The sequence below is a fragment of the Heptranchias perlo genome, chromosome 28 (genome assembly GCF_035084215.1).
Source record: "Heptranchias perlo isolate sHepPer1 chromosome 28, sHepPer1.hap1, whole genome shotgun sequence".
NCBI lineage: Eukaryota > Metazoa > Chordata > Chondrichthyes > Hexanchiformes > Hexanchidae > Heptranchias > Heptranchias perlo.
In genome coordinates this window covers 38,947,628-38,974,256 of record NC_090352.1, presented here as the reverse complement: position 1 = coordinate 38,974,256, position 26,629 = coordinate 38,947,628, and the positions used below count along the sequence as shown (strand labels likewise).

General features: G+C 51.8%; 1 protein-coding gene across 2 annotated transcripts; it reads left to right on the top strand.

Annotated features, from left to right (window-relative positions):
* The first annotated feature begins 1,488 nt into the window (after positions 1-1,488).
* Positions 1,489-26,147, top strand: tekt1 (tektin 1). Of its 2 annotated transcripts, none has more exons than XM_067967955.1 (8): positions 1,489-1,547; positions 11,245-11,449; positions 15,671-15,836; positions 17,912-18,040; positions 18,776-18,919; positions 21,882-22,104; positions 24,493-24,689; positions 25,811-26,147. In XM_067967955.1, exons 2-8 carry the CDS (start codon positions 11,260-11,262, stop codon positions 25,968-25,970), a joined length of 1,209 nt encoding a protein of 402 aa, XP_067824056.1. In that variant the 5' UTR covers positions 1,489-1,547; positions 11,245-11,259; the 3' UTR covers positions 25,971-26,147. The 2 variants fall into 2 exon arrangements, with proteins under 2 accessions (XP_067824056.1, XP_067824057.1); XM_067967956.1 differs by lacking the exon at positions 1,489-1,547 and adding an exon at positions 2,337-3,247.
* The last annotated feature ends 482 nt before the right edge of the window (positions 26,148-26,629 follow it).

Sequence of the window (26,629 nt, the reverse complement as noted above, 5' to 3'; positions counted from 1 at the left end):
GGAAATGGGGTTGGGGCGGGGACCAGCATTTTCTGCAGAGCCGGGAGCAGCAGCAACGTGGTGAGTGGGAGCGGAGCAGAGAGAGGAGCAGCCAGTAAAGGAATGAGTGAAACCTGGGGTCTTTACTGTGGGTAATCAGTGAAAAATTGTTTCCACTGGTAGGGAAATGTGGAACAAGGGCACGGAGACCGAGGATTTTCACTGGAAGAACTAAGGGGAGAAGGGAGAAGGAAGGTTTTTGCACTGAGGGCTATTAGACCGTGGGGTGCTTCACCACAAGTGGCTATTGAGGTAGAGACTGTAACATTATTTAAAAGGGAGTGGGATAAATATTTGAATAGGTGGTATATAAAAGGATCTGGGGGGAATGGGGTTACAGGAGAGCACTAACACCGGCCTCCTCCTCTGCTGTAATTTCTATCATTCTATGAAAACTCTCCTTTATTATGTCCTGACCCAGGGAGCGATTTAGAAATATTGGTGCTGAGCTGAGTTTAGGATAATGTGTCCTGTGAGAAGTGCCCCAAACACTGAGCTCGCTGCCCTTTTTGCAATCTCTCGGTTTGGTTCAGGTCAGTCTGTGCCGGCCGGTTTTGGTGTGTGAAGGCCAAGTGCAGATCGGCTCTGACTGAGGCTCCCCATTCAGTGTTGTCACCTTGACACATAAGGTGAGTCCATGGAGTTAGGGAGATGGGGGGGGAGTTAAAAGTGGCATCGACTGGGGAGCCTGACTGCGGTTTGTGCATTGCAGGAGTGAATATCAACAGGTTTCAGGATTACTATAATTACAGGTCGGATTATACCCATTATAATGGGCATTATACCCATTGCTACCAGTTACATATAGACTATCAGTGAGTTATTGGTTATAAGGGGAATCTCAGTATTACCAGTATTACTATTAGTAATCGGTGCAATTTCAGTGAGTTACTATGAGTTACTGGTGGAATCAAAATTCCTCCCATCTTTGGTTTCCCCTTTTCTCGGCCCTCTTCCCCTCCTGGTTCTCAGAACAACAGCTGCTGGTGCGAAACTACTCGACAGGAGACCCAACCTTTATATGGCAAATGCAACATTTGCAGGTGTCACTTGGTCGAATATCACGTGGTCAGACGTTATGCGGTCACATCACGTGATCAAACCTCCAGGAATGCCCCCAAGCAGAGTTGGCAACCCTAATTCCCAGTCAAACTCCAAAAAGAAGCTGAGTGTTGCTGCAATCCTATGGAGCCAGGGAATTCAACAAACACAAGGGGGAAATAAAAGTTTTGCCCAAACAGGGAGCCTGTCCCTTTAAGAGTGATTCAATTTTCCCGCCATCTCATTCATTGATCGAGCCCCACCCCCTCCGCTCTATTGGCTGATAGTGCGCCCCGCCCACTGTCGTTGCTCCAACCCAAGGCTCGGCCCCGCCCCCTCCCCCGTTACCTAGGCGGCGGTTGCGGCGTTGGATACGGTCGCTAGGCGACGGCTCTGTTGATACGGCGACATCCGCGGCTGCGCGAGTCCGGCGAGCGGGTAAAGCGAGCGGCGGCGCGGGAATCCAGGCAAGTGTCACCGCGCCGAGCCGCGCTCCTCTCCCCCCGGGGGCCGCACCCCGACCCTGGGGGCTGACCCCGACCCTGGGGGCTGACTCCGACCCCTCGAGGACTGACCCCGACCCCCCCCCGGGCACTGACCCCGACCCCCCGGGCACTGACTCCGACCCCTCGAGGACTGACCCCGACCCCCCCCGGGCACTGACCCCGACCCTGGGGGCTGACTCCGACCCCTCGAGGACTGACCCCGACCCCCCCGGGCACTGACCCCGACCCTGGGGCTGGCACTGACCCCCCGGGCACTGACCCCGACCCTGGGGCTGGCACTGACCCCCCGGGGACTGACCCCGACCCCCCGGGGACTGACCCCGACCCCCCGGGCACTGACCCCGACCCTGGGGGCTGACTCCGACCCCCCGGGGACTGACCCTGACCCCGGGGACTGACCCTGGGCACTGACCCCGACCCCCCGGGCACTGACCCCGACCCCCCGGGCACTGACCCCGACCCCCCGGGGACTGACCCTGGGCACTGACCCCGACCCTGGGGGCTGACCCTGACCCCCCGGGGACTGACCCCGACCCCCCACCCCGGGCACTGACCCCGACCCTGGGGCTGGCCCTGACCCCCCGGGGGCTGACCCTGGGCACTGACCCCGACCCCCCCCCCCGCCCCGGGCACTGACCCCGGGGACTGACCCTAACCCTGGGGACCGACCCTGGGCACTGACCCCGACCCCCCCGACCCCCCAGGGACTGACCCCGACCCCCCGGGGACTGACCCCGGGCACTGACCCTAACCCTGGGGACTGACCCTGGGCACTGACCCCGACCCCCCGGGGACTGACCCCGATCCTGGGGGCTGACCCCGACCCCCCCGGGCACTGACCCGACCCTGGGGGCTGACCCCAACCCCCCGGGCACTGACCCCGACCCTGGGGGCTGACCCTGACCCCCCGGGCACTGACCGCGGGGACTGACCCTGACCCCCGGGGACTGACCCCGACCCCCCCGGACTGACCCTGGGCACTGACCCCGACCCCCGGGACTGACCCTGACCCCCCGGGACTGACCTCAACCCTGGGGACTGACCCTGACCCTGGGCACTGACCCCGGGGACTGACCCCAACCCCGGGCACTGACCCCGACCCCGGGGACTGACCCTGGGCACTGACCCCGACCCTGGGGAGTGACCCTGGGGACTGACCCCAACCCTGGGGACTGACCCTGAGGGCTATCCCCTGACCCCAGGAGCTATCCCCTGACCCCAGGTGCTATCCCCTGACCCCGGGTGCTATCCCCTGACCCCGGGTGCTATCCCCTGACCCCGAGGACTGACCCTGACCCCAGTGGCTGCCCCTGACCCCGGGGACTGCAGCAAACCTCTGACCCCGGGGACTGCCGTATACCTTTGACCCCAGAGGCCAATAATCAATCCCCTTTCACACAGTGTAGATCAGTTTGGAAACCATTTATTAATTGCAGTTAGAGAGCTGATACTGTTTTTGAAGATACCTGGGTGGAGGGTGCCTCACTCGCTATTGGGGTCTTACTGTGTTTATTACAACTGAAAACTGCAGAATAACATTCCATGATCCCAATTCCAATTATCCAACTTCACAATTATTCGGTAGAACTTTCGTGGGTCAACGCTCAGTCCAAGATGCCTCATCGCACAGCCCCGCGAACAAAAATCTCCTCCTCTCTGACGTAAGCTAACCTCGCAGCCCAAGAAAGATTCAATTCAGTTGATCTTATTTCTATTGTACTTGTTTTCATTCCCGTGCTGAGTGTGTAGCTGTTGCACACATAAGGCCAACATTTTGGAAAGACTGGATTATCTGCAAATTGCCATTGTTCCAGGAGGCTCCCCTTCATTATGGTTGGTGATGGAGGCTCCAGTGCAATTGGATATCTGCACTGACGCCAATGGGTTATACATAGAATTACATAGAATGTACAGCATGTGTGTAATAGCACCTATGTAATACGTTTGGTGAGTATTACTATATTTTTCTCTCTAAGTTAGGGCAGGGGTTTAACTAAGAGCTTAAATCAATAACTTAAATTACATGAATTAATTAGTTAATAAAACTAAGAATAGCGAGAGATTAAAAACTCTAATAAAGTAAATAAATTCTGGTTTGACAAGCGATGACAGGGCAGGTGGTGTGTTGTAAATGCAGCATGTGGGAATTTGTGGAGACCAGCGAGATCCAGAGCAACCTCATCTGTAGTAAGTGTCTGCATTTCTCAAAGGAATGTATATTTGTTGAGAATATTGAAATATTTCTTTACATGTTTGCCATTGCTTTTGAACTGTCATATCCTTTAATTTAATTTCCCAATCTACCTTAGCCAACTTGCCCCTCATACCTATATAATTGGTTTTATTTAAGTTTAAGACTCTGGTTTCAGACTTAAGTACATCACATAAGAACATAAGAAATAGGAGCAGGAGTAGGCCAATCGGCCCCTCGAGCCTGCTCCGCAAACTCTCAAACTCAATGTGAAATTCTATCACATTATGAAAAGGGAAATTTATTAGAGCTTTTTGAGGATGTAACCAGCAGATTAGATAAAGGGGAACCAGTGGATGTCGTAAATTTGGATTTTCAAATGGCATTCAATAAGGTGCCACATAAAAGGTTATTACGCAAGATTAGGGTCATGAGTCATAGAGTCATAGAGTTATACAGCACGGATAGAGGCCCTTCGGCCCATCGTGTCCGCGTCGGCCATCAGCCCTGTCTACTCTAATCCCATATTCCAGCATTTGGTCCGTAGCCTTGTATGCTATGGCATTTCAAGTGCTCATCCAAATGCTTCTTGAATGTTGTGAGGGTTCCTGCCTCCACAACCCTTTCAGGCAGTGAGTTCCAGACTCCAACCACCCTCTGGGTGAAAAAGTTCTTTCTCAAATCCCCTCTAAACCTCCCGCCTTTTACCTTGAATCTATGTCCCCTTGTTATAGAACCCTCAATGAAGGGAAAAAGCTCCTTAGTATCCATCCTATCTGTGCCCCTCATAATTTTGTACACCTCAATCATGTCCCCCCTCAGCCTCCTCTGCTCCAAGGAAAACAAACCCAATCTTCCCAGTCTCTCTTCATAGCTGAAGCGCTCCAGCCCTGGTAACATCCTGGTGAATCTCCTCTGCACCCTCTCCAAAGCGATCACATCCTTCCTGTAGTGTGGCGACCAGAACTGCACACAGTACTCCAGCTGTGGCCTAACCAGTGTTTTATACAGCTCCATCATAACCTCCTTGCTCTTATATTCTATGCCTCGGCTAATAAAGGCAAGTATCCCATATGCCTTCTTTACCACCTTATCTACCTGTTCCGCCGCCTTCAGGGATCTGTGAACTTGCACACCAAGATCCCCCTGACCCTCTGTCTTGCTTAGGGTCCTCCCATTCATTGTGTATTCCCTTGCCTTGTTAGTCCCTCCAAAGTGCATCACCTCGCACTTTTCCGGGTTAAATTCCATTTGCCACTGTTGAGGTTGGGGGTAACATATTAGCATGGATAGAGGATTGGTTAATGGACAGAAAAGAGAGTAGGGATAAACGGGTCATTCTCAGGGTTGTCAGGCTGTAACTAGTGGGGTGCCGCAAGGATCAGTGCTTGGGCCTCAGCTATTTACAATCTATATTAATGACTTGGATGAAGGGACCGAGTGTAATGTATCCAAGTTTGCTGATGATATAAAGCTAGGTGGGAAAGTAAGCTGTGAGGAGGACACAAAGAGTCTGCAAAGGGATATAGACAGGTTAAGTGAATGGGCAAGAAGGTGGCAGATAGAGTATAATGTGGGGTAATGTGAGGTTATTCACTTTGGTAGGAAGATAGAAAAGCAGAATATTTTTTAAATGGTGAGAAACTATTAAATGTTGGTATCCTGGTACAAGAAACACAAAAAATTAGCATGCAGGTGCAGCGAGCAATTAGGAAAGCAAATGGTATGTTGGCCTTTATTGCAAGGGGGTTGGAGTACAAGAGTAAAGAAGTCTTGCTGCAATTGTACAGGGCTTTGCTGAGACCTCAGCTGAAGTACTGTGTACAGTTTTGGTCTCCTTATCTAAGGAAGGATATACTCGCCTTAGAGGCGGTGCAACAAAGGTTCACTGGATTGATTCCTGGGATGAGAGGGTTGTCCTATGAGGAGAGATTGAGTAGAATGGGCCTATACTCTCTGGAGTTTAGAAGAATGAGAGGTGATCTCATTGAAACATATAAGATTCTGAGGGGGCTTGACAGGGTAGATGCTGAGAGGCTGTTTCCCCTGGCTGGAGAGTCTAGAACTAGGGGGCATAGTCTCAGGATAAAGGGTCAGACATTTAAGACTGAGATGAGGAGGAATTTCTTCACTCAGAGGGTTGTGAATCTTTGGAATTCTCTACCCCAGAGGGCTGTGGATGTTGAGTTGTTGAATATATTCAAGATAAATTTTTGGACTCTAAGGGAATCAAGGGATATGGGGATCGGGCGGGAAAGTGGAGTTGAGGTTGAAGATCATCCATGATCTGATTGAATGGTGGAGCAGGTTTGAGGGGCCGAATGGCCTCCACCTGCTCCTATTTCTTATGCTCTTAAGCACGGAAATAGGCCATTCAGCCGAACAGGTCCATTCCGCTGTTTTTTTTAATTCGTTCACGGGATGTGGGCGTCGCTGGCAAGGCCGGCATTTATTGCCCATCCCTAATTGCCCTTGAGAAGGTGGTGGTGAGCCGCCTTCTTGAACCGCTGCAGTCCGTGTGGTGACGGTTCTCCCACAGTGCTGTTAGGAAGGGAGTTCCAGGATTTTGACCCAGCGACAATGAAGGAACAACGATATATTTCCAAGTCGGGATGGTGTGTGACTTGGAGGGGAACGTGCAGGTGGAGTTGTTCCCATGCGCCTGCTGCCCTTGTCCTTCTCGGTGGTAGAGGTCGCGGGTTTGGGAGGTGCTGTCGAAGAAGCCTTGGCGAGTTGCTGCAGTGCATCCTGTGGATGGTGCACACTGCAGCCACAGTGCGCCGGTGGTGAAGGGAGTGAATGTTTAGGGTGGTGGATGGGGTGCCAATCAAGCGGGCTGCTTTGTCCTGGATGGTGTCGAGCTTCTTGAGTGTTGTTGGAGCTGCACTCATCCAGGCAAGTGGAGAGTATTCCATCACACTCCTGACTTGTGCCTTGTAGATGGTGGAAAGGCTTTGGGGAGTCAGGAGGTGAGTCACTCGCCGCAGAATACCCAGCCTCTGACCTGCTCTCGTAGCCACAGTATTTATATGGCTGGTCCAGTTAAGTTTCTGGTCAATGGTGACCCCAAGGATGTTGATGGTGGGGGATTCGGCGATGGTAATGCCGTTGAATGTCAAGGGGAGGTGGTTAGACTCTCTCTTGTTGGAGATGGTCATTGCCTGGCACTTATCTGGCGCGAATGTTACTTGCCACTTATGAGCCCAAGCCTGGATGTTGTCCAGGTCTTGCTGCATGCGGGCTCGGACTGCTTCATTATCTGAGGGGTTGCGAATGGAACTGAACACTGTGCAGTCATCAGCGAACATCCCCATTTCTGACCTTATGATGGAGGGAAGGTCATTGATGAAGCAGCTGAAGATGGTTGGGCCAAGGACACTGCCCTGAGGAAGTCCTGCAGCAATGCCCTGGGGCTGAGATGATTGGCCTCCAACAACCACTACCATCTTCCTTTGTGCTAGGTATGACTCCAGCCACTGGAGAGTTTTCCCCCTGATTCCCATTGACTTCAATTTTACTGGGGCTCCTTGGTGCCACACTCGGTCAAATGCTGCCTTGATGTCAAGGGCAGTCACTCTCACCTCACCTCCACACGAGCCTCCTCCCACCCCTCTTCATATCCTTCTATCCCTTTCTCCCTCATGTGTTTATCCAGCTTCCCCTTAAATGTATCTACACTATTTACCTCAACTACTCCTTGTGGGAGCGAGTTCCACATTCTCACCACTCTCTGGGTAAAGAAGTTTCTCCTGAATTCCCTATTGGATTTATACAGGAGCGCTCTCTGGCCTGCCTCCTTATCAAATATAAGAGAAGCATCAAATTATACCTTTAAAATACTATTATATACTCAGAATGCTAACTGACAATATTCATGAATATTTAAACAAAGGTGGCTATTGGGTTTCAGCTTGGAATGAACTTACAAGTTGCAAAGTAGAAATGAGCCTTATTTGGTGAGCTCCCGACAGAACAGTGCCCTGCCCACGACTGAGTGCCAGTCAGAGGATCGAGTCTTTGACTCTCTGCCACTCCGGTCAGACCAGCTGCACGAGGACGATACATCCCAGTGATTCCCTGAGTTAGGAGTCAGGAGCCTCGGGTCAGGGTGTGAGTACGTCTGCCTGTTGTCTGCAGGCCAGGGATCATTAGTAGAGATGTGTGGGTGGATGAATATTCTGGAGTTTTGCACGATTCCCTTTAGGGATTGGGGGGGGGGACATTTATACAGAGCTTTCCCTGAGGAGATTAAACGGGCTGTGGGAGGAGATTAAATGGGTGGGGAGAGTCCATGATAGGGGAGAGTGTACACGGGCTGTGGGAGGAGATTAAATGGGTGGGGAGAGTCCATGATAGGGGAGAGTGTACACGGGCTGTGGGAGGAGATTAAATGGGTGGGGAGGGTCCATGATAGGGGAGAGCAGAGACGGTTTGTCAGGTGTGGCATTGCCTCACCTAGGAGTTTGTGGGAACATGTGAAAAAGGTCACCAATCGCCACTGGGTTGGAGTGTATATGGGTTGTGGGAGGAGTGGAACTTATAAGAACATAAGAACATAAGAAATAGGAGCAGGAGTAGGTCAATCGGCCCCTCGAGCCTGCTCCACCATTCAATAAGATCATGACTGATCTGATCCTAACCTCAAATTTAAATTCATGTCCAATTTCCTGCCCGCTACCCGTAACCCCTAATTCCCTTTACTTCTAGGAAACTGTCTATTTCTGTTTTAAATTTATTTAATGATGTAGCTTCCACAGCTTCCTGGGGCAGCAAATTCCACAGACCTACCACCCTCTGAGTGAAGAAGTTTCTCCTCATCTCAGTTTTGAAAGAGCAGCCCCTTATTCTAAGATTATGCCCCCTAGTTCTAGTTTCACCCATCCTTGGGAACATCCTTACCGCATCCACCCGATCAAGCCCCTTCACAATCTTATATGTTTCAATAAGATCGCCTCTCATTCTTCTGAACTCCAATGAGTAGAGTCCCAATCTACTCAACCTCTCCTCATATGTCCACCCCCTCATCCCCGGGATTAACCGAGTGAAGCTTCTTTGTACTGCCTCGAGAGCAAGTATGTCTTTTCTTAAGTATGGACACCAAAACTGTATGCAGTATTCCAGGTGCGGTCTCACCAATACCTTATATAACTGCAGCAATACCTCCCTGTTTTTATATTCTATCCCCCTAGCAATAAAAGCCAACATTCCGTTGGCCTTCTTGATCACCTGCTGCACCTGCATACTAGCTTTTTGATTTTCTTGCACTAGGACCCCCAGATCCCTTTGTACTGCAGTACTTTCCAGTTTCTCGCCATTAAGATAATAACTTGCTCTCTGATTTTTCCTGCCAAAGTGCATAACCTCACATTTTCCAATATTGTATTGCATCTGCCAAATCTCCGCCCACTCACCCAGCCTGTCTATATCCCCTTGTAGGTTTTTTATGTCCTCCTCACTCTCTACTTTCCTTCCCATCTTTGTATCATCTGCAAACTTTGATATGTTACACTCGGTCCCCTCCTCCAAATCGTTAATATAGATTGTAAAGAGTTGGGGACCCAGCACCGACCCCTGCGGAACACCACTGGCTACTGGTTGCCAGTCCGAGAATGAACCATTTATCCCAACTCTCTGCTTCCTGTTATAGAATCATAGAATCATAGAATCATAGAAGTTACAACATGGAAACAGGCCCTTTGGCCCAACATGTCCATGTCGCCCAGTTTATACCACTAAGCTAGTCCCAATTGCCTGCACTTGGCCCATATCCCTCTATACCCATCTTACCCATGTAACTGTCCAAATGCTTTTTAAAAGATAAAATTGTACCCGCCTCTACTACTGCCTCTGGCAGCTCGTTCCAGACACTCACCACCCTTTGAGTGAAAAAATTGCCCCTCTGGACCCTTTTGTATCTCTCCCCTCTCACCTTAAATCTATGCCCCCTCGTTATAGACTCCCCTACCTTTGGGAAAATAACCAATCCTCCACCAATGCCAGAATATTACCCCCAATCCAGTGATTCTTTATCTTGAGCAATAATCTTTTATGTGGCACCTTGTCGAATGCCTTCTGGAAGTCTAAATACACTACGTCCACTGGTTCCCCTTTATCCACCCTGTACATTATGTCCTCAAAGAACTCAAGCAAATTTGTCAGACATGACTTCCCCTTCATAAAGCCATGCTGACTTTGTCCTATTCAATTATGTTTATCCAAATGTTCCGCTACTGTCTCCTTAATAATAGACTCCAAAATTTTACCCACCACAGATGTTAGGCTAACTGGCCTATAATTTCCAGCCTTCTGCCTACTACCCTTTTTAAATAACGGTGTTACATTAGCAGTTTTCCAATCTGCCGGGACCTTTGCCGAGTCCAGAGAATTTTGGAAAATTATTACCAAATCATCCACAATCCCTACTGTCACTTCCCTCAAGACCCTGGGATGTAAGCCATCAGGTCCAGGGGATTTATCCGCCTTGAGTCCCATTAATTTACTGAGTACCAATTCCTTAGTGATTTTAATCGTATTTAGCTCCTCCCCCTCTAGAGCCCCCTGTTTGTTCAGTGTTGGGATATTCTTAGTGTCCTCTACTGTAAAGACTGAAACAAAATATTTGTTCAGCATTTTTGCCATCTCCATGTTTCCCACCATTAATTTCCCGGTCTCATCCTTTAAGGGACCTACGTTTGCCTTAGCCACCCTTTTTCTTTTTATATAACTATAGAAACTCAATGGAGTGAACATAAGAACAGAAGAAATAGGAGCAGGAGTAGGCCACTCAGCCCCTCGAGCCTGCTGTGCCATTCAATAAGATCATAGCTGATCTTCTACCTCAACTCTACTTTCCCGCCCGATCCCCATATCCCTTATGAATGGCTTTTTCTCATTCCATGTTCTATCTCGCATCAAGTCCAGTTCATCCATCATCCCTGTGCTCGCTGACCTACATTGGCTCCCAGTCCACTAATGCCTCAATTTTAAAATTCACATCCTCATGTTCAAATCCCTCCATGGCTTCGCCCCTCCCTATCTCTATAACCTCCTCCAGCTGCACAACCCTCCGAGACCTCCTCCAATTCTGGCCTCTTGCGCATCCCCCGATTTTAATCGCTCCACCATTGGCAGCCGTGCCTTCAGCTCCCTGGGCCCTAAGCTCTGGAATTCCCTCACTAAACCTCTCTCTCCTCGTTTAGGACGCTGCTTAAAACCTACCTCTTTGACCAAGCTTTTGGTCACCTGTCCTAATATCTCCTTATGTGGCTCGGTGTCAATTTTTGTTTGATAATCGCTCCTGTGAAGCTCCTTGGGAGGTTTTCCTACGTTAAATGAAAGTTGTTGTTCTTCTTAACAAAAGGTTCATACTCCTCCCTCCCACCCCTTCAAAAAAGGAGGGAAATTAATGAGCATAAAGAAAGGTTATTTATGAATAAATAAGAAAGAGAGTGAATCGTGTGTTTTCAGCACCTGCTACGTGGTATGGCCAAACTCGTCCAGGCACGAACCAAGTTCCTGCCCCAAGAATGGAGCTTCTCTAACAAGAGCCGTTACAACAATGCAGAGGTACAGCGATCGCGATCAGAGCGAATGGTCGCGGAGAGTGAGAGGCTGGTGGAGGAGATTGAGAATACCACGAGGAAAACCCAACGAGATGTCAACAAAAAGCTCGGTAAAAATCTCAATTCTATTCCAGTCACTGCTTTAATAACGATGCATCCTGTACGTTCTCTCCTTAATGCACTGACCTGTGTTCGGGTAATGGTCCGCGGACACAAACAGTCCACCTGTATCTTCAATCGTATTGCCCATTATTGCCCATTAAGGCCTCTCCAGAGGGCAGTTAAGAGTCAACTACGTTGGTGTTGGACTGGAGTCACATACAGGCCCAGACCGGGTCAGGACGGCAGGTTTCCTTCCCTAAAGGTCATCAGTGAACCAGTTGAGATTTTTACGACAATCCGACAGCTTCACGGTCACTTTTACTGAGACCAGATTTTTATTCCCAAATTATTTTAACACAATTCAAAATTCTCAAACTGCCCACAGTGGGATTTGAAATCATATTCTCTGGATTATTAGTCCAGTAACATGACCACTACACCACCGCACCCCCTAAACACCACACCGCACCCCCTAAACACACCACCGCACCCCCTAAACACCACACCGCACCCCCTAAACACCACACCACCGCACCCCCTAAACACCACACCACCGCACCCCCTAAACACCACACCACCGCACCCCCTAAACACCACACCACCGCACCCCCTAAACACCACACCACCGCACCCCCTAAACACCACACCGCCGCACCCCCTAAACACCACACCGCCGCACCCCCTAAACACCACACCGCACCCCCTAAACACCACACCGCCGCACCCCCTAAACACCACACCACCGCACCCCCTAAACACCACACCACCGCACCCCCTAAACACCACACCACCGCACCCACTAAACACCACACCACCGCACCCCCTAAACACCACACCGCCGCACCCCCTAAACACCACACCACCGCACCCCCTAAACACCACACCACCGCACCCCCTAAACACCACACCACCGCACCCCCTAAACACCACACCACCGCACCCCCTAAACACCACACCGCACCCCCTAAACACCACACCGCACCCCCTAAACACCACACCGCACCCCCTAAACACCACACCGCACCCCCTAAACACCACACCGCACCCCCTAAACACCACACCGCACCCCCTAAACACCACACCGCACCCCCTAAACACCACACCGCACCCCCTAAACACCACACCACCGCACCCCCTAAACACCACACCGCACCCCCTAAACACCACACCACCGCACCCCCTAAACACACCACCGCACCTCCTAAACACCACACCACCGCACCCCCTAAACACCACACCGCACCCCCTAAACACCACACCGCACCCCCTAAACACCACACCGCACCCCCTAAACACCACACCGCACCCCCTAAACACCACACCGCACCCCCTAAACACCACACCACCGCACCCCCTAAACACCACACCACCGCACCCCCTAAACACCACACCACCGCACCCCCTAAACACCACACCACCGCACCCCCTAAACACCACACCGCACCCCCTAAACACCACACCACCGCACCCCCTAAACACCACACCACCGCACCCCCTAAACACCACACCACCGCACCCCCTAAACACCACACCGCACCCCCTAAACACCACACCACCGCACCCCCTAAACACCACACCACCGCACCCCCTAAACACCACACCGCACCCCCTAAACACCACACCACCGCACCCCCTAAACACCACACCACCGCACCCCCGAAACACCACACCACCGCACCCCCGAAACACCACACCACCGCACCCCCTAAACACCACACCACCGCACCCCCTAAACACCACACCACCGCACCCCCTAAACACCACACCACCGCACCCCCTAAACACCACACCACCGCACCCCCTAAACACCACACCACCGCACCCCCTAAACACCACACCACCGCACCCCCTAAACACCACACCACCGCACCCCCTAAACACCACACCACCGCACCCCCTAAACACCACACCACCGCACCCCCTAAACACCACACCACCGCACCCCCTAAACACCACACCACCGCACCCCCTAAACACCACACCACCGCACCCCCTAAACACCACACCACCGCACCCCCTAAACACCACACCACCGCACCCCCTAAACACCACACCACCGCACCCCCTAAACACCACACCACCGCACCCCCTAAACACCACACCGCACCCCCTAAACACCACACCGCACCCCCTAAACACCACACCGCCGCACCCCCTAAACACCACACCGCACCCCCTAAACACCACACCGCACCCCCTAAACACCACACCACCGCACCCCCTAAACACCACACCACCGCACCCCCTAAACACCACACCACCGCACCCCCTAAACACCACACCACCGCACCCCCTAAACACCACACCACCGCACCCCCTAAACACCACACCACCGCACCCCCTAAACACCACACCACCGCACCCCCTAAACACCACACCACCGCACCCCCTAAACACCACACCACCGCACCCCCTAAACACCACACCACCGCACCCCCTAAACACCACACCACCGCACCCCCTAAACACCACACCACCGCACCCCCTAAACACCACACCACCGCACCCCCTAAACACCACACCACCGCACCCCCTAAACACCACACCACCGCACCCCCTAAACACCACACCACCGCACCCCCTAAACACCACACCACCGCACCCCCTAAACACCACACCGCACCCCCTAAACACCACACCACCGCACCCCCTAAACACCACACCACCGCACCCCCTAAACACCACACCGCACCCCCTAAACACCACACCACCGCACCCCCTAAACACCACACCACCGCACCCCCTAAACACCACACCACCGCACCCCCTAAACACCACACCACCGCACCCCCTAAACACCACACCACCGCACCCCCTAAACACCACACCGCACCCCCTAAACACCACACCGCACCCCCTAAACACCACACCACCGCACCCCCTAAACACCACACCACCGCACCCCCTAAACACCACACCACCGCACCCCCTAAACACCACACCGCACCCCCTAAACACCACACCGCACCCCCTAAACACCACACCGCACCCCCTAAACACCACACCGCCGCACCCCCTAAACACCACACCACCGCACCCCCTAAACACCACACCACCGCACCCCCTAAACACCACACCACCGCACCCCCTAAACACCACACCGCACCCCCTAAACACCACACCGCCGCACCCCCTAAACACCACACCGCCGCACCCCCTAAACACCACACCGCCGCACCCCCTAAACACCACACCACCGCACCCCCTAAACACCACACCACCGCACCCCCTAAACACCACACCACCGCACCCCCTAAACACCACACCGCACCCCCTAAACACCACACCGCCGCACCCCCTAAACACCACACCGCCGCACCCCCTAAACACCACACCGCCGCACCCCCTAAACACCACACCACCGCACCCCCTAAACACCACACCACCGCACCCCCTAAACACCACACCGCACCCCCTAAACACCACACCGCACCCCCTAAACACTGTACTACCATACCAATGTGTTGAGGGTTGCTTGATTGATCAGTGCAGAGGGAGGGAGCTCTGCGTCACATCGTGATGTGGGACCCTCTGCACTGTTGCCGTGTGCAACATGGAACCGTCTTTCATTCCTCAACATTGTTACCTCGACCTTTTCCCCTCTGAGGTCTATTTGATGCTGAATGCCAGTGTTGGGGAGCAGCACCAATTTTATCACTAATCTGTGTGGGATTGAGTTAAAGGAAGCACAGGGCTCTGCCAGTTCATCTGAGCATTTTGTCTTGCCTGAGACTAAAAATCTCCTGTGTCTTCATCCAATTTGTCCCGTTCACCCATCACCCCCTGTGCTCGCTGACCTACTTTGGCTCCCGGTCCGGGAACGCCTCGATTTTAAAATTCTCATCCTTGTTTGCAAATCCCTCCGTGGCCTCGCCCCCTCCCTATCTCTGTAACCTCCTCCAGCCCTACAACCCTCCGAGATCTCTGCGCTCCTCCAATTCTGGCCTCTTGTGCGTTCACCAATTTCCTTCACCCCACCATTGGCGGCCGTGCCTTCAGCTGTCTGGGCCCTAAGCTCTGGAATTCCCTCCCTAAACCTCTCCGCCTCTCTCTCCTCCTTTAAGACGCTCCTTTAAACCTACCTCTTTGACCGAGCTTTTGGTCACCTGTCCTAATATCTCCTTATGTGGCTCGGTGTCAAATTTTGTTTGATAATCGCTCCTGTGAAGCACCTTGGGATGTTTTACCATGTTAAAGGCGCTATATAAATGCACATGTTGATGTTGTAGATCAGAGGATCGAGGAGCTCACCTACTGGAAGAAAGAGCTCGACACCAAGCTCGCCGAGCTCTCGGACGAGACAGAACTCCTGCTGGCCCAAAAGACGCGTTTGGAAAAGGCTCTGGACGCATGCCAGGCCCCTCTCTGCATCGCACAGAACTGTCTCCTTAATCGGTAAGGACTCCCCAGGTGATCAGCAGCCAGCTGGAGAATCGGAGGATGTATTTAGTGACTGGGTTAGAAGGGGGCGTAGGGCTCGAACGGGACCTGGAGCCTGGAAATAGTGAGCTGATCTGGAGGATAAAAGACAAACTTGTGCTGTTCCCTTCCCCCCCTCCTCTCCTGACCCAGCATTGGGGTACGGCCCCGCCTCTCCTAACCCAGCATTGGGGTACGGCCCCCTCCTCTCCTGACCCAGCATTGGGGTACGCCCCCTCTCCTGACCCAGTATTGGGGAACGCCCCCTCTGCTGACCCAGTATTGGGGTACGGCCCCCTCTGCTGACCCAGTATTGGGGTACGGCCCCCTCTGCTGACCCAATATTGGGGTACGGCCCCCTCTGCTGACCCAGTATTGGGGTACGGCCCCCTCTCCTGACCCAGTATTGGGGTACGGCCCCCTCTCCTGACCCAGTATTGGGGTACGCCCCCTCCTCTCCTGACCCAGCATTGGGGTACGGCCCCCCTCTGCTGACCCAGTATTGGGGTTCGCCCCCTCCTCTCCTGACCCAGCATTGGGGTACGGTCCCCCCTCTCCTGACCCAGCATTGGGGTACGGTCCCCCCTCTCCTGACCCAGCATTGGGGTACGGTCCCCCCTCTCCTGACCCAGCATTGGGGTACGGTCCCCCCTCTCCTGACCCAGCATTGGGGTACGGTCCCCCCTCTCCTGACCCAGCATTGGGGTACGGTCCCCCCTCTCCTGACCCAGCATTGGGGTACGGTCCCCCCTCTCCTGACCCAGCATTGGGGTACGGTCCCCCCTCTCCTGACCCAGCATTGGGGTACGCCCCCTCTGCTGACCCAATATTGGGGTACGCCCCCTCTGCTGACCCAGTATTGGGGTACGGCCCCCTCTGCTGACCCAGTATTGGGGTACGGCCCCCTCCGCTGACCCAGTATTGGGGTACGGCCCCCTCCGCTGACCCAGTATTGGGGTACGGCCCCCTCCGCTGACCCAGTATTGGGGTACGGCCCCCTCTCCTGACCCAGTATTGGGGTATGCCCCCTCCTCTCCTGACCCAGCATTGGGGTACGGCCCCCCTCTCCTGACCCAGTATTGGGGTTCGCCCCCTCCTCTCCTGACCCAGTATTGGGGTACGGTCCCCCCTCTCCTGACCCAGCATTGGGGTACGGTCCCCCCCTCTCCTGACCCAGCATTGGGGTATGGTCCCCCCTTAGCTGATTTTTCCCCCGCCCCTCTATTACCTGTGGAGAGGGGTGGTCTGGGACAAGATCGTGGACCCCCTACTGCCACACAGCCTAACTCCACACCAACTGACTCAGCAGAGAGCAGGGACTGAACCCACTGCTTTCCTGGATCAGTGAGGTTCTGCACCATTTAACCACTGGGCAGAGCACATACACTGTGAACGGGACATGGACAGCGATCGGTTAATTGGGACGGGAAATTGATCTCACACCGGAAACTCTAGGTCAGGGATAGTGCGGGTTAGATCCCGGGTCAGGGATAGTGCGGGTTAGATCCCGGGTCAGGGATAGTGCGGGTTAGATCCCGGGTCAGGGATAGTGCGGGTTAGATCCCGGGTCAGGGATAGTACGGGTTAGATCCCGGGTCAGGGATAGTACGGGTTAGATCCCGGGTCAGGGATAGTACGGGTTAGATCCCGGGTCAGGGATAGTGCGGGTTAGATCCTGGGTCAGGGATAGTACGGGTTAGATCCCGGGTCAGGGATAGTGCGGGTTAGATCCCGGGTCAGGGATAGTGCGGGTTAGATCCTGGGTCAGGGATTGTGTGGGTTAGATCCCGGGTCAGGGATAGTGCGGGTTAGATCCCGGGTCAGGGATAGTGCGGGTTAGATCCCGGGTCAGGGATAGTGTGGGTTAGATCCCGGGTCAGGGATAGTGCAGGTTAGATCCCGGGTCAGGGATAGTGCGGGTTAGATCCCGGGTCAGGGATAGTATGCATGAAATCTTGGGTCTTTTATAGGGTGGGTTAAATGCAGAGCTGGATTCCCTTGAACTTTCCACTTTCCCAAAGAGCTGTGTGTTTTGTTTGGTCATTTTCCAGAGAGAAGCGAGTTGGGATTGACCTGGTACACGATGAGGTGGAGAGGGAACTTCTCAAGGAGGTCGAGGTTATCCAGGGTGTCATGGCTCTGCTGAAACGCACCATCGATCAAACTGATGAGCAGATCAGGTAGGTGAACCTCAGATACTCGATATGTACCTGTCCGGCCTGCAATTGGGATCGTCCCGTGCGCACACGGTCGAGTTCAGTGAGTGGCAGACGGTGTGACAAACCCAAACTGCCAGTCTGGGAAGCCTGCCTGCAGCCATTTAGATTTTCATAGGGGTCCTGATGGCTTGTCTGGTGGAACCAAAAAGTTTTGTCCCAAAAAAACATTTTAAAGGTGCCAGCCATGGCTCAGTGGGTCACACTCTCGCCTCTGAGTCAGGAGGTCGTGGGTTCGCGTCCCACTCCAGAGATCTGAACGCATAATCCAGACCGACACTCCCAGTGCAGTACTGAGGGAGTGCTGCACTGTCGGAGGTGCCGTCTTTCGGATGAGACGTTAAACTGAAGCCCTGTCTGTCGTCTCAGGTGGACATAAAAGGTCCCACGGCAATTATTTTGAAGAAGAGCAGGGGAGTTCTCCCCAGTGTCCTGGTCAATATTTATCCCTCAACTAGCATCACTAAAACAGATTATCTGGTCATTATCACATTGCTGTTTGTGGGATCTTGCTGTGCGTAAATTGGCTGCCGTGTTTCCTACTTTACAACAGTGTCTACACTTCAAAAGTACTTCATTGACTGTGAAGTGCTTTGGGACATCTTGAGGTCGTGAAAGGTGATATATAAATGCAAGTCTTTACTCATGTGTAAGATCTTGAAAAAAATTATGTCAAATTCTCTTGTGATCAAACCCCAGGTTAAATCGTTCCGCTAAATTTTACTTGGAGAAGGACCTCAAAGACAAGTTTACTGCACTGAAACTGGACAAATTCACTGCCAACCTGACCAACAATTCCCCAAACATCGACTACTCACCCAATGTGGTCAGGATCGAGGGAAAGTGAGTGTGGTCCATGAGAAATAAGCGGGTGTTAATGAGGGGGGTTGGAGATGGAGAGACTAACAGCTGTGTTCCTGTAAGATGACTTGTATTTGAACCAGTGTTGTCGTGTGCAGGAGATCGCAGTGCTGTGGAACCCATCCCATTGACACTGAGGGCAGCATTCCACAGCACCAGTGCAGAAACAACTGCCTGCAGGGCCAGGAATAGCGGCACCAAACACTGGCTCTCCCTCAACGGCAGTACTGAGGCCTTATTTATGTTAAGCTGGAGCTGCCATCCATGCCAGCTCTCTAATATAAAGCAGGCATGACTCCTCCTGGCATAGGGCGGGATACCAGGCTGGACGTCCTATGGAGGGGTAACCACCTGCTATTACCAGATCTTCACTCCCAGTCAAGCACACTAGCCCATTGGCAAGGCACAGAGGTAGGACTTGGCTTGTTGCCCTGTGGAGTTCAGGGTGTTTCTCCAGGGGGCAGTTGGTCCGAAGCTGTTGTCCTCTACTTGGCCCAGCCGAAGGCTTTCAAGTGGCATTGGTAAGAAGCATGGAGCCAATCTCCTGCCCACTCTGAGAGCCAGGTCTGGTGCGTGGCGTGGGGAGAGAGAAGGGGAGCAACTATGGGGCTGAAGTTCTGTGATCTCGTTCCATCGCTGTAACCAGGGCCAATATTTATCCCTCAACCAACATCTAAAACGGATTATCTGGTCGTTTATCACATTGCTGTTTGTGGGATCTTGCTGTGCGTTTACTACATTGCAACAGAGACTACACTTCAAAAAGTACTTCATTGGCTGTAAAGCGCTTTGGGACATGGTCGTAGAAAGCACTATAGAAATGCAAGTCATTCTTTTGGTGGAACAAGATTTCCTCAGCATCTGACTCCTACCTGACCCTGTCAGAATTCCCAGAGTCAAGCATTTTTAACAAAGTGGGCAGACGCCTGAACCAGTGGACCCCACGGAGGAGGGGGTAGGGGGAATGGGGAAGGGGGGTGGAAATAGCAGTTGGAGATGGGGGTCAGTGGGTCTGGCGGGAGAAAGAGGCAACTTTAAAAATTGGCCCCATTTCCGTGACAACCTCGTTCCTGGCAGTCGAGGATGGTGGGAGATTTAACTTCAGGATCATGAAGGGGTTTTGATAGAGTAGCTCGGGAGAAACTGCTTCCAGTGGCGGGAGGGTCAGTAACCTGAGGACACAGATTTAAGGTAATTGGCAAAAGAACCAGAGGGGGGAGATGAGCAGAATTATTTTTACTCAACGAGTTGTTCTGATCTGGAATGCGCTGCCTGAAAGGGCGGTGGAAGCAGATGCAATAATAACTTTCAAAAGGGGAATTGGATAAATAAATACTTGAAAAGGAAAAGTTTGCTGGGGAAAGAGTAGGGGGAAGTGGGACTAATTGGATAGCTCTTTCAAAGAGCCGACACAGGCACGATGGGCCGAATGGCCTCCTTCTGTGCTGTATCATTCTATAACTCAGTACAGACTAGGCATTAAACTGGGGCGTTCCTGATCTCTATGCCCCAGTACTCACTACATAACAATGAACCATTTAGGACTCCAATATTTCATTTTTAATCCAATTGTTGAAATACTGCTGTTTCTGGGGATTCAGTCTCTGATTGTATTGGTCTCATTAATGCTGATAGTGTCTTTAACAGATTATCATTCATCTCATTGCTGTTTGTAGGACCTTGCTGTGCACAAATTGACTACATAACAATTGTGAATGCACTTCAGTCGTACTTCACTGGCTGTGAAATGAGGACGTGAAAGGCGCTATATAAATGAAAGTTCTCTCTCCCTTTCCTTCCTTATGTCCACTGTCAAATGACTGGCTGATACCAGGACCTCAGGGATGGCCGTCCAGGACCTCAGGGATGGCCGTCCAGGACCTCAGGGATGGCCGTCCAGGACCTCAGGGATGGCCGTCCAGGACCTCAGGGATGGCCGTCCAGGACCTCAGGGATGGCTATCCAGTGTGAGCACAGTTTTACATCAAAAGTTCCATTTATGGCCCCAGTTTTGATTGGCCGTTTTGTGCTGAGCTAGTTGATTTTAGTAGTGGGAGAGGGGTTTTTTTTTGGGGGGGGGGCTGCAATTGAGCTCAGTGTCCCTGGGTAAGAGAAGGGGAAATAAGCCTGCTCCTGATCACTGTCAAGTGACTTCTGCTGGAAAGTGAGGGAGTGCAGGCATTGGCTGGGCACAGGATCTTACTTGGCTATGATGCCATTTATAGTTGAATAGCCTGCCAATAATCACTGTTCGGGCTTACACATGAAGAATAGACACCTGGGGAGGTACTGGAGGGCGTTCAGCAATCATGGGGCAGCACCCCATCATATCAGCCTTTTCAGGAAAGGAGGGGTAGAGGGGGAGTCCAGAACAAGGGGGCACAAGCTTACCATTAGAGCCAGGCCATTCCGGAGTGAAATCAGGAAGCACTTTTTCACACAAAGGGAGTGGAAATCTGGAACTCTCTTCCCCAAAAAGCTGTGGATACTGGGGGTCAATTGGAGCTTTTAAGACTGAGATCGATAGATTTTTGTTGGGTAAGGGCATCGAGATATGGAGCAAAGGCGGGTAAATGGAGTTAAGATACAGATCAGCCATGATCTAATTGAATGGCGGAACAGGGTCGAGGGCAGAATGGTCCACTCCTGTTCCGATGTAACAGGCTCGAGGGGCTGAACGGCCTCCTCCTGTTCCTATGTAACAGGCTCGATGGACTGAACGGCCTCCTCCTGTTCCTATGTAACAGGCTCGATGGACTGAACGGCCTCCTCCTGTTCCTATGTAACAGGCTCGATGGGCTGAACGGCCTCCTCCTGTTCCTATGTAACAGGCTCAAGGGGCTGAATGGCCTCTTTCTGTTCTGGCGTAACAGGCTCGAGGGGCTGAATGGCCCCTTCCTGCTCCTATGTTCTATCTCTTGCTATCTTTGTTCTGTTTTTACAGCTCTGTCAGTCCCCAGGAGTGGCAAGATTTTTCCAACACTAATATTGTGAAAGCCGACAAACAGAAGAATAATTCAACAGCTTTACGGTCCCTGATCGATGGCATCTTGTCGGAAACCACGGATGACATGCTGCGACAGGTGGAGGCCGTGAATCGTGCCTTTAAATTCCGCATTCAGGAAACAAAAGACGCAAAATGCAAACTGGAAACGCATCTCAACAGGGTAGGTGCCCACGCTGTCTCTGTCACTGCCATGGAAACACCCGTCAAAGCAACCCCATTGTATTCAGTGGTACCCCATATCCCCTCCATCACCAAGACCGCCTACTTCCACCTCCGTAACATCGCCCGTCTCCGCCCCTGCCTCAGCCCATCTGCTGCTGAAACCCTCATCCGTGCCTTTGTTACCTCCAGACTCGACTATTCCAACGCTCTCCTGGCCGGCCTCCCATCTTCCACCCTCCGTAAACTTGAGCTCATCCAAAACTCTGCTGCCCGTATCCTAACTTGCACCAAGTCCCGTTCACCCATCACCCCCTGAGCTCGCTGACCTACATTGGCTCCCGATCCGGCAATGCCTCGATTATAAAATTCTCGTCCCATTCAAATCCCTCCATGGCCTCGCCCCTCCCTATCTCTGTAACCTCCTCCAGCCCTACAACCCTCCGAGATCTCTGTGGTCCTCTAATTCTGGCATCCCTGATTTTCATCGTTCCACCATTGGCGGCCGTGCCTTCAGCTGCCTGGGCCCTAAGCTCTGGAATTCCCTCCCTCAACCTCTCCGCCTCTCTCTCCTCCTTTAAGTCGTTCCTTTAAACTTACCTCTTTGACCAAGCTTTTGTTCACCTGTCCTAATATCTTTATGTGTCAATTTTGTTTGATTATCGCTCCTGTGAAGCACCTCGAGACATTTTTACGATGTTGAAGGCGCTATATAAATGCATGTTGTTTTGTTGTTGTTATCCATCTCATGCAGCATGGGAACAGGGCAGTTAAATATGATTAGAACTATTTGCTCGCGAGGATGGTAAATGCCAGCACAGACTGGTTGGGCCGAATGGCCTGTTTCTATGTAACTGATGATAATTTGAGCCAGGACGTGTGGTGAGTGTAACAGGCTCGGGGGGGAACAGGTGACTTTGGACCTGTGGTTCCCAAATCTCTCCATCACTGGGGGTTTTCCTCACCTCATGTCTGGGTCTGTTGGAGACTCATTGATGGAGATTGATTGCTCTGATCAGTCAACAATTCCCATTATTGTTGTATCCTGCGATTACCAGGATGGTAGATGGTGAACTAGATGGACCTTGGTCTTTTATCATCTAGCGATTCCTATGATCATAGAATGATGCAGCACAGGAGGCGGCCTTTCGGCCCATCGTGCCTGTGCCGGCTCTTTGAAAGAGCTATCCAATTAATCCCACCCTCCTGCTCTTTCCCCATGGCCCTGGCAATTTTTTCCCCTTCAAGTATTTATTGAATTCCCTTTTGAAAGTTATTATTGAATCTGCTTCCACCGCCCTTTCAGGCAGCGCATTCCAGATCATCACAACTCGCTGCGTAAAAAAATCTCTTCATCTTCCCCTCTGGTTATCGACCCTCCTGCCAGTGGAAACAGTTTCTCCTTATTTACTCTGTTAAAACCCCTCATAATTTTGAACACCTCTATTAAATCTCCCCTTAACCTCCTCTGCTCTAAGGAGAACAACCCCAGCTTCTCCAGTCTCTCCTCATAACTGAAGTCCCTCATCCCTGGAACCATTCTAGTAAATCTCCTCTGCACCTTCTCCAAGGCCTTGACATCCTTCCTAAAGTGTGGTGCCCAAAATTGTACAAAATACTCCAGCTGGGGCCTAACAAATGTTTTATAAAGGTTTAGCATAACGTCTTTGCTTTTGTAATCTATGCCTCTATTAATAAAGCCCAGGATCCCATATACTTTTTTAAAAAACAGCCTTTTTAACGTATCCTGCCACCTTCAAAGATTTGTGTACATATACCCCCAGGTCTCTCTGTTCCTGCACCCCCTTTAAAATTGTACCATTTAGTTTATTTTGCCTCTCCTCATTCTTCCCACCAAAATGTATCACTTCACACTTCTCTGTGTTAAATTCCATCTGCCATGTGTCTGCCCATTTCACCAGTCTGTCTCTGTCCTCCTGAAGTCTTGATGTGGAGATGCCGGTGATGGACTGGGGTGGACAAATGTAAGGAATCTTACAACACCAGGTTATAGTCCAACAGTTTTATTTGAAAATCACAAGCTTTTGGAGGCTTTCTCCTTCGCCAGGAGGAGATAAAGCTCCCTCTACACTGTCCCATCAAAGGACGAAGGAGAAAGCCTCAAAGCTTGTGATTTTCAAATAAAACTGTTGGACTATAACCTGGTGTTGTAAGATTCCTTACATTTCTCCTGAAGTCTGTTACTATCCTCCGCATTGTTTGCTACATTTCTGAGTTTTGTGTCATCTGCAAACTTTGAAATTATACCCTCTAAACCTAAGTCCAGGTCATTAATATATATCCAATGATGCTGTGAGTGATTTTACAGTATTTAGCTGCCCGGTTCCGTACTCTTTTCTCGTGTTTATGGAGTTTTCACCTCCCTCAGGTGCTGGACGAGATTTCATCGCAGGAAAAGAACATCGACCTGCTGAAAAAGACCATCATTGACAAGGAGGGACCCATGAAGGTGGCTCAGACCCGCCTGGACACGCGGACTAAACGACCGAACGTGGAGCTGGTTCGAGACCCGGCGCAGTATCGACTGGTCAGCGAGGTGAAGGAGATTACCGATAATGTAGACAGGTGAGTTACAGAGCTGGTGGGGGAGGCGGGAGGGGCAGGAGTGGGCATCAGATGCAGACTGAGAGCAAACCCTCCGACCCCCCCCCCCCCTCCACACTGGAGAAGCAGCAGTGGAATGTGAAAGGCACGGCCCATTTGGGGACAGTTGGTCGTGAACCGTTTTGCAGTCTGTTCATTTCCCTCTGTTCCCATATCCAGGCCTCCTGTTTGGGGTGAGGCCTGAATGACACCAGGAGTTAGCACTGCTCCAAAGCAGGTTTTAATACCGCACAGACTGAGGGGATGAAAGTCTCCTCTCTGCGGACTGTAAGGATAGAAAGTGTCGTGACTTTGGGACCAGTTCATCCACAGCTTTTGCCCACAGTCCAACAAGTTATCAACTTTTGAGAGAGATCACAGAGAGGGCTGCTGCAGCAAATCAAATTTTGTAGAGGGAGCTTTACTCTGTATCTAACCCGTGCTGTACCTGCCCTGGGAGTGTTTGATGGGACAGTGTAGAGGGAGCTTTACTCTGTATCTAACCCTGTACCTGCCCTGGGAGTGTTTGATGCGACAGTGTAGAGGGAGCTTTACTCTGTATCTAACCCGTGCTGTACCTGCCCCGGGAGTGTTTGATGCGACAGTGTAGAGGGGCTTTACTCTGTATCTAACCCGTGCTGTACCTGCCCTGGGAGTGTTTGATGGGACAGTGTAGAGGGAGCTTTACTCTGTATCTAACCCATGCTGTACCTGCCCCGGGAGTGTTTGATGGGACAGCGTAGAGGGAGCTTTACTCTGTATCTAACCTGTGCTGTACCTGCCCCGGGAGTGTTTGATGGGACAGTGTAGAGGGAGCTTTACTCTGTATCTAACCCGTGCTGTACCTGCCCTGGGAGTGTTTGATGGGACAGCGTAGAGGGAGCTTTACTCTGTATCTAACCCGTGCTGTACCTGCCCTGGGAGTGTTTGATGGGACAGTGTAGAGGGAGCTTTACTCTGTATCTAACCCGTGCTGATGAAAAATAGGATCCCTGTTTAATTCCTAGCATTGGCATGTTGTGCTGGGAGGGAGTCTTTCACTGATTGTTTTGGAACACCATGGTGTGAGTGTGAGTCAGACACTGACAGTTTTTGCTGTGCAGGCTGCGGGAGACTCTGTCACAGGCTGAGGCGGAACTGAGAGGCCTGCGCCGGAATCAGTTGGCTTTAGAGGAGGAGATTGAAATCAAGTCCAACTCCCTGTATATCGACGAGGTGCAGTGTATGAATCTGAGGAACTCCATCTCCATCAACCATTTCTAACCAGGCCGGAGCACAAGTGGCGAGGTTGTGGGGGATGTCTGTGTAGGGAAATGATTCTATGTGAATACCGTAAACAACACTTTATAACAGAGTGAGGTCGGCTTTTAGTTTATTCTTTGTCTGGTTTGTTTCGTCCCTTCCTAATGTATCTATATATAACTGTCAGAAATATTAATAATAAATCCTTTAAAAAAATGATTTCATGTCTTTTAATTCTTGTATCTGGCGCTGTTTCACCCCACTGTCAAGTCGACATCCTTTGTAGGGTTGCCAACTCTGGTTGGACGTATTCCTGGAGGTTTAATCACATGAATTGGATAAATACTTGAAGTTGAAAATTTGCAGGGCTATGGGGAAAGAGCAGGGGAGTGGGACTAATTGGATAGCTCTTTTAAAGAGTTGGCACAGACGCGATGGGCCAAATGGCCTCCTTCTGTGCTGTATGATTCTATGAACCCCCCTGCCTCCAACCGCCCCGCCCCCACATTCTCGCCATTGGGCCCCCGACAGGTCTATCCTCGCAATGCCCTGCCCCCACACCGTGCCATTTGGTCCTGTGACATCGCCATCCTCGCACTGCCCCCAAGACCCTTGCCATTGGGCCCCTGATATCGCCATCCTCACGCTGCCCCCGCCTCGCCGCCCCCCTGCCCCCCCCC

Coding starts and splice junctions, on each gene's coding strand:
- tekt1 (XM_067967955.1), top strand. CDS start 11,260: ATGGCCAAACTCGTCCAGGCACGAACCAAGTTCCTGCCCCAAGAATGG. Junction 11,450..15,670: donor AGATGTCAACAAAAAGCTCG/GTAAAAATCTCA, acceptor TTGATGTTGTAG/ATCAGAGGATCGAGGAGCTC. Junction 15,837..17,911: donor CAGAACTGTCTCCTTAATCG/GTAAGGACTCCC, acceptor GTCATTTTCCAG/AGAGAAGCGAGTTGGGATTG.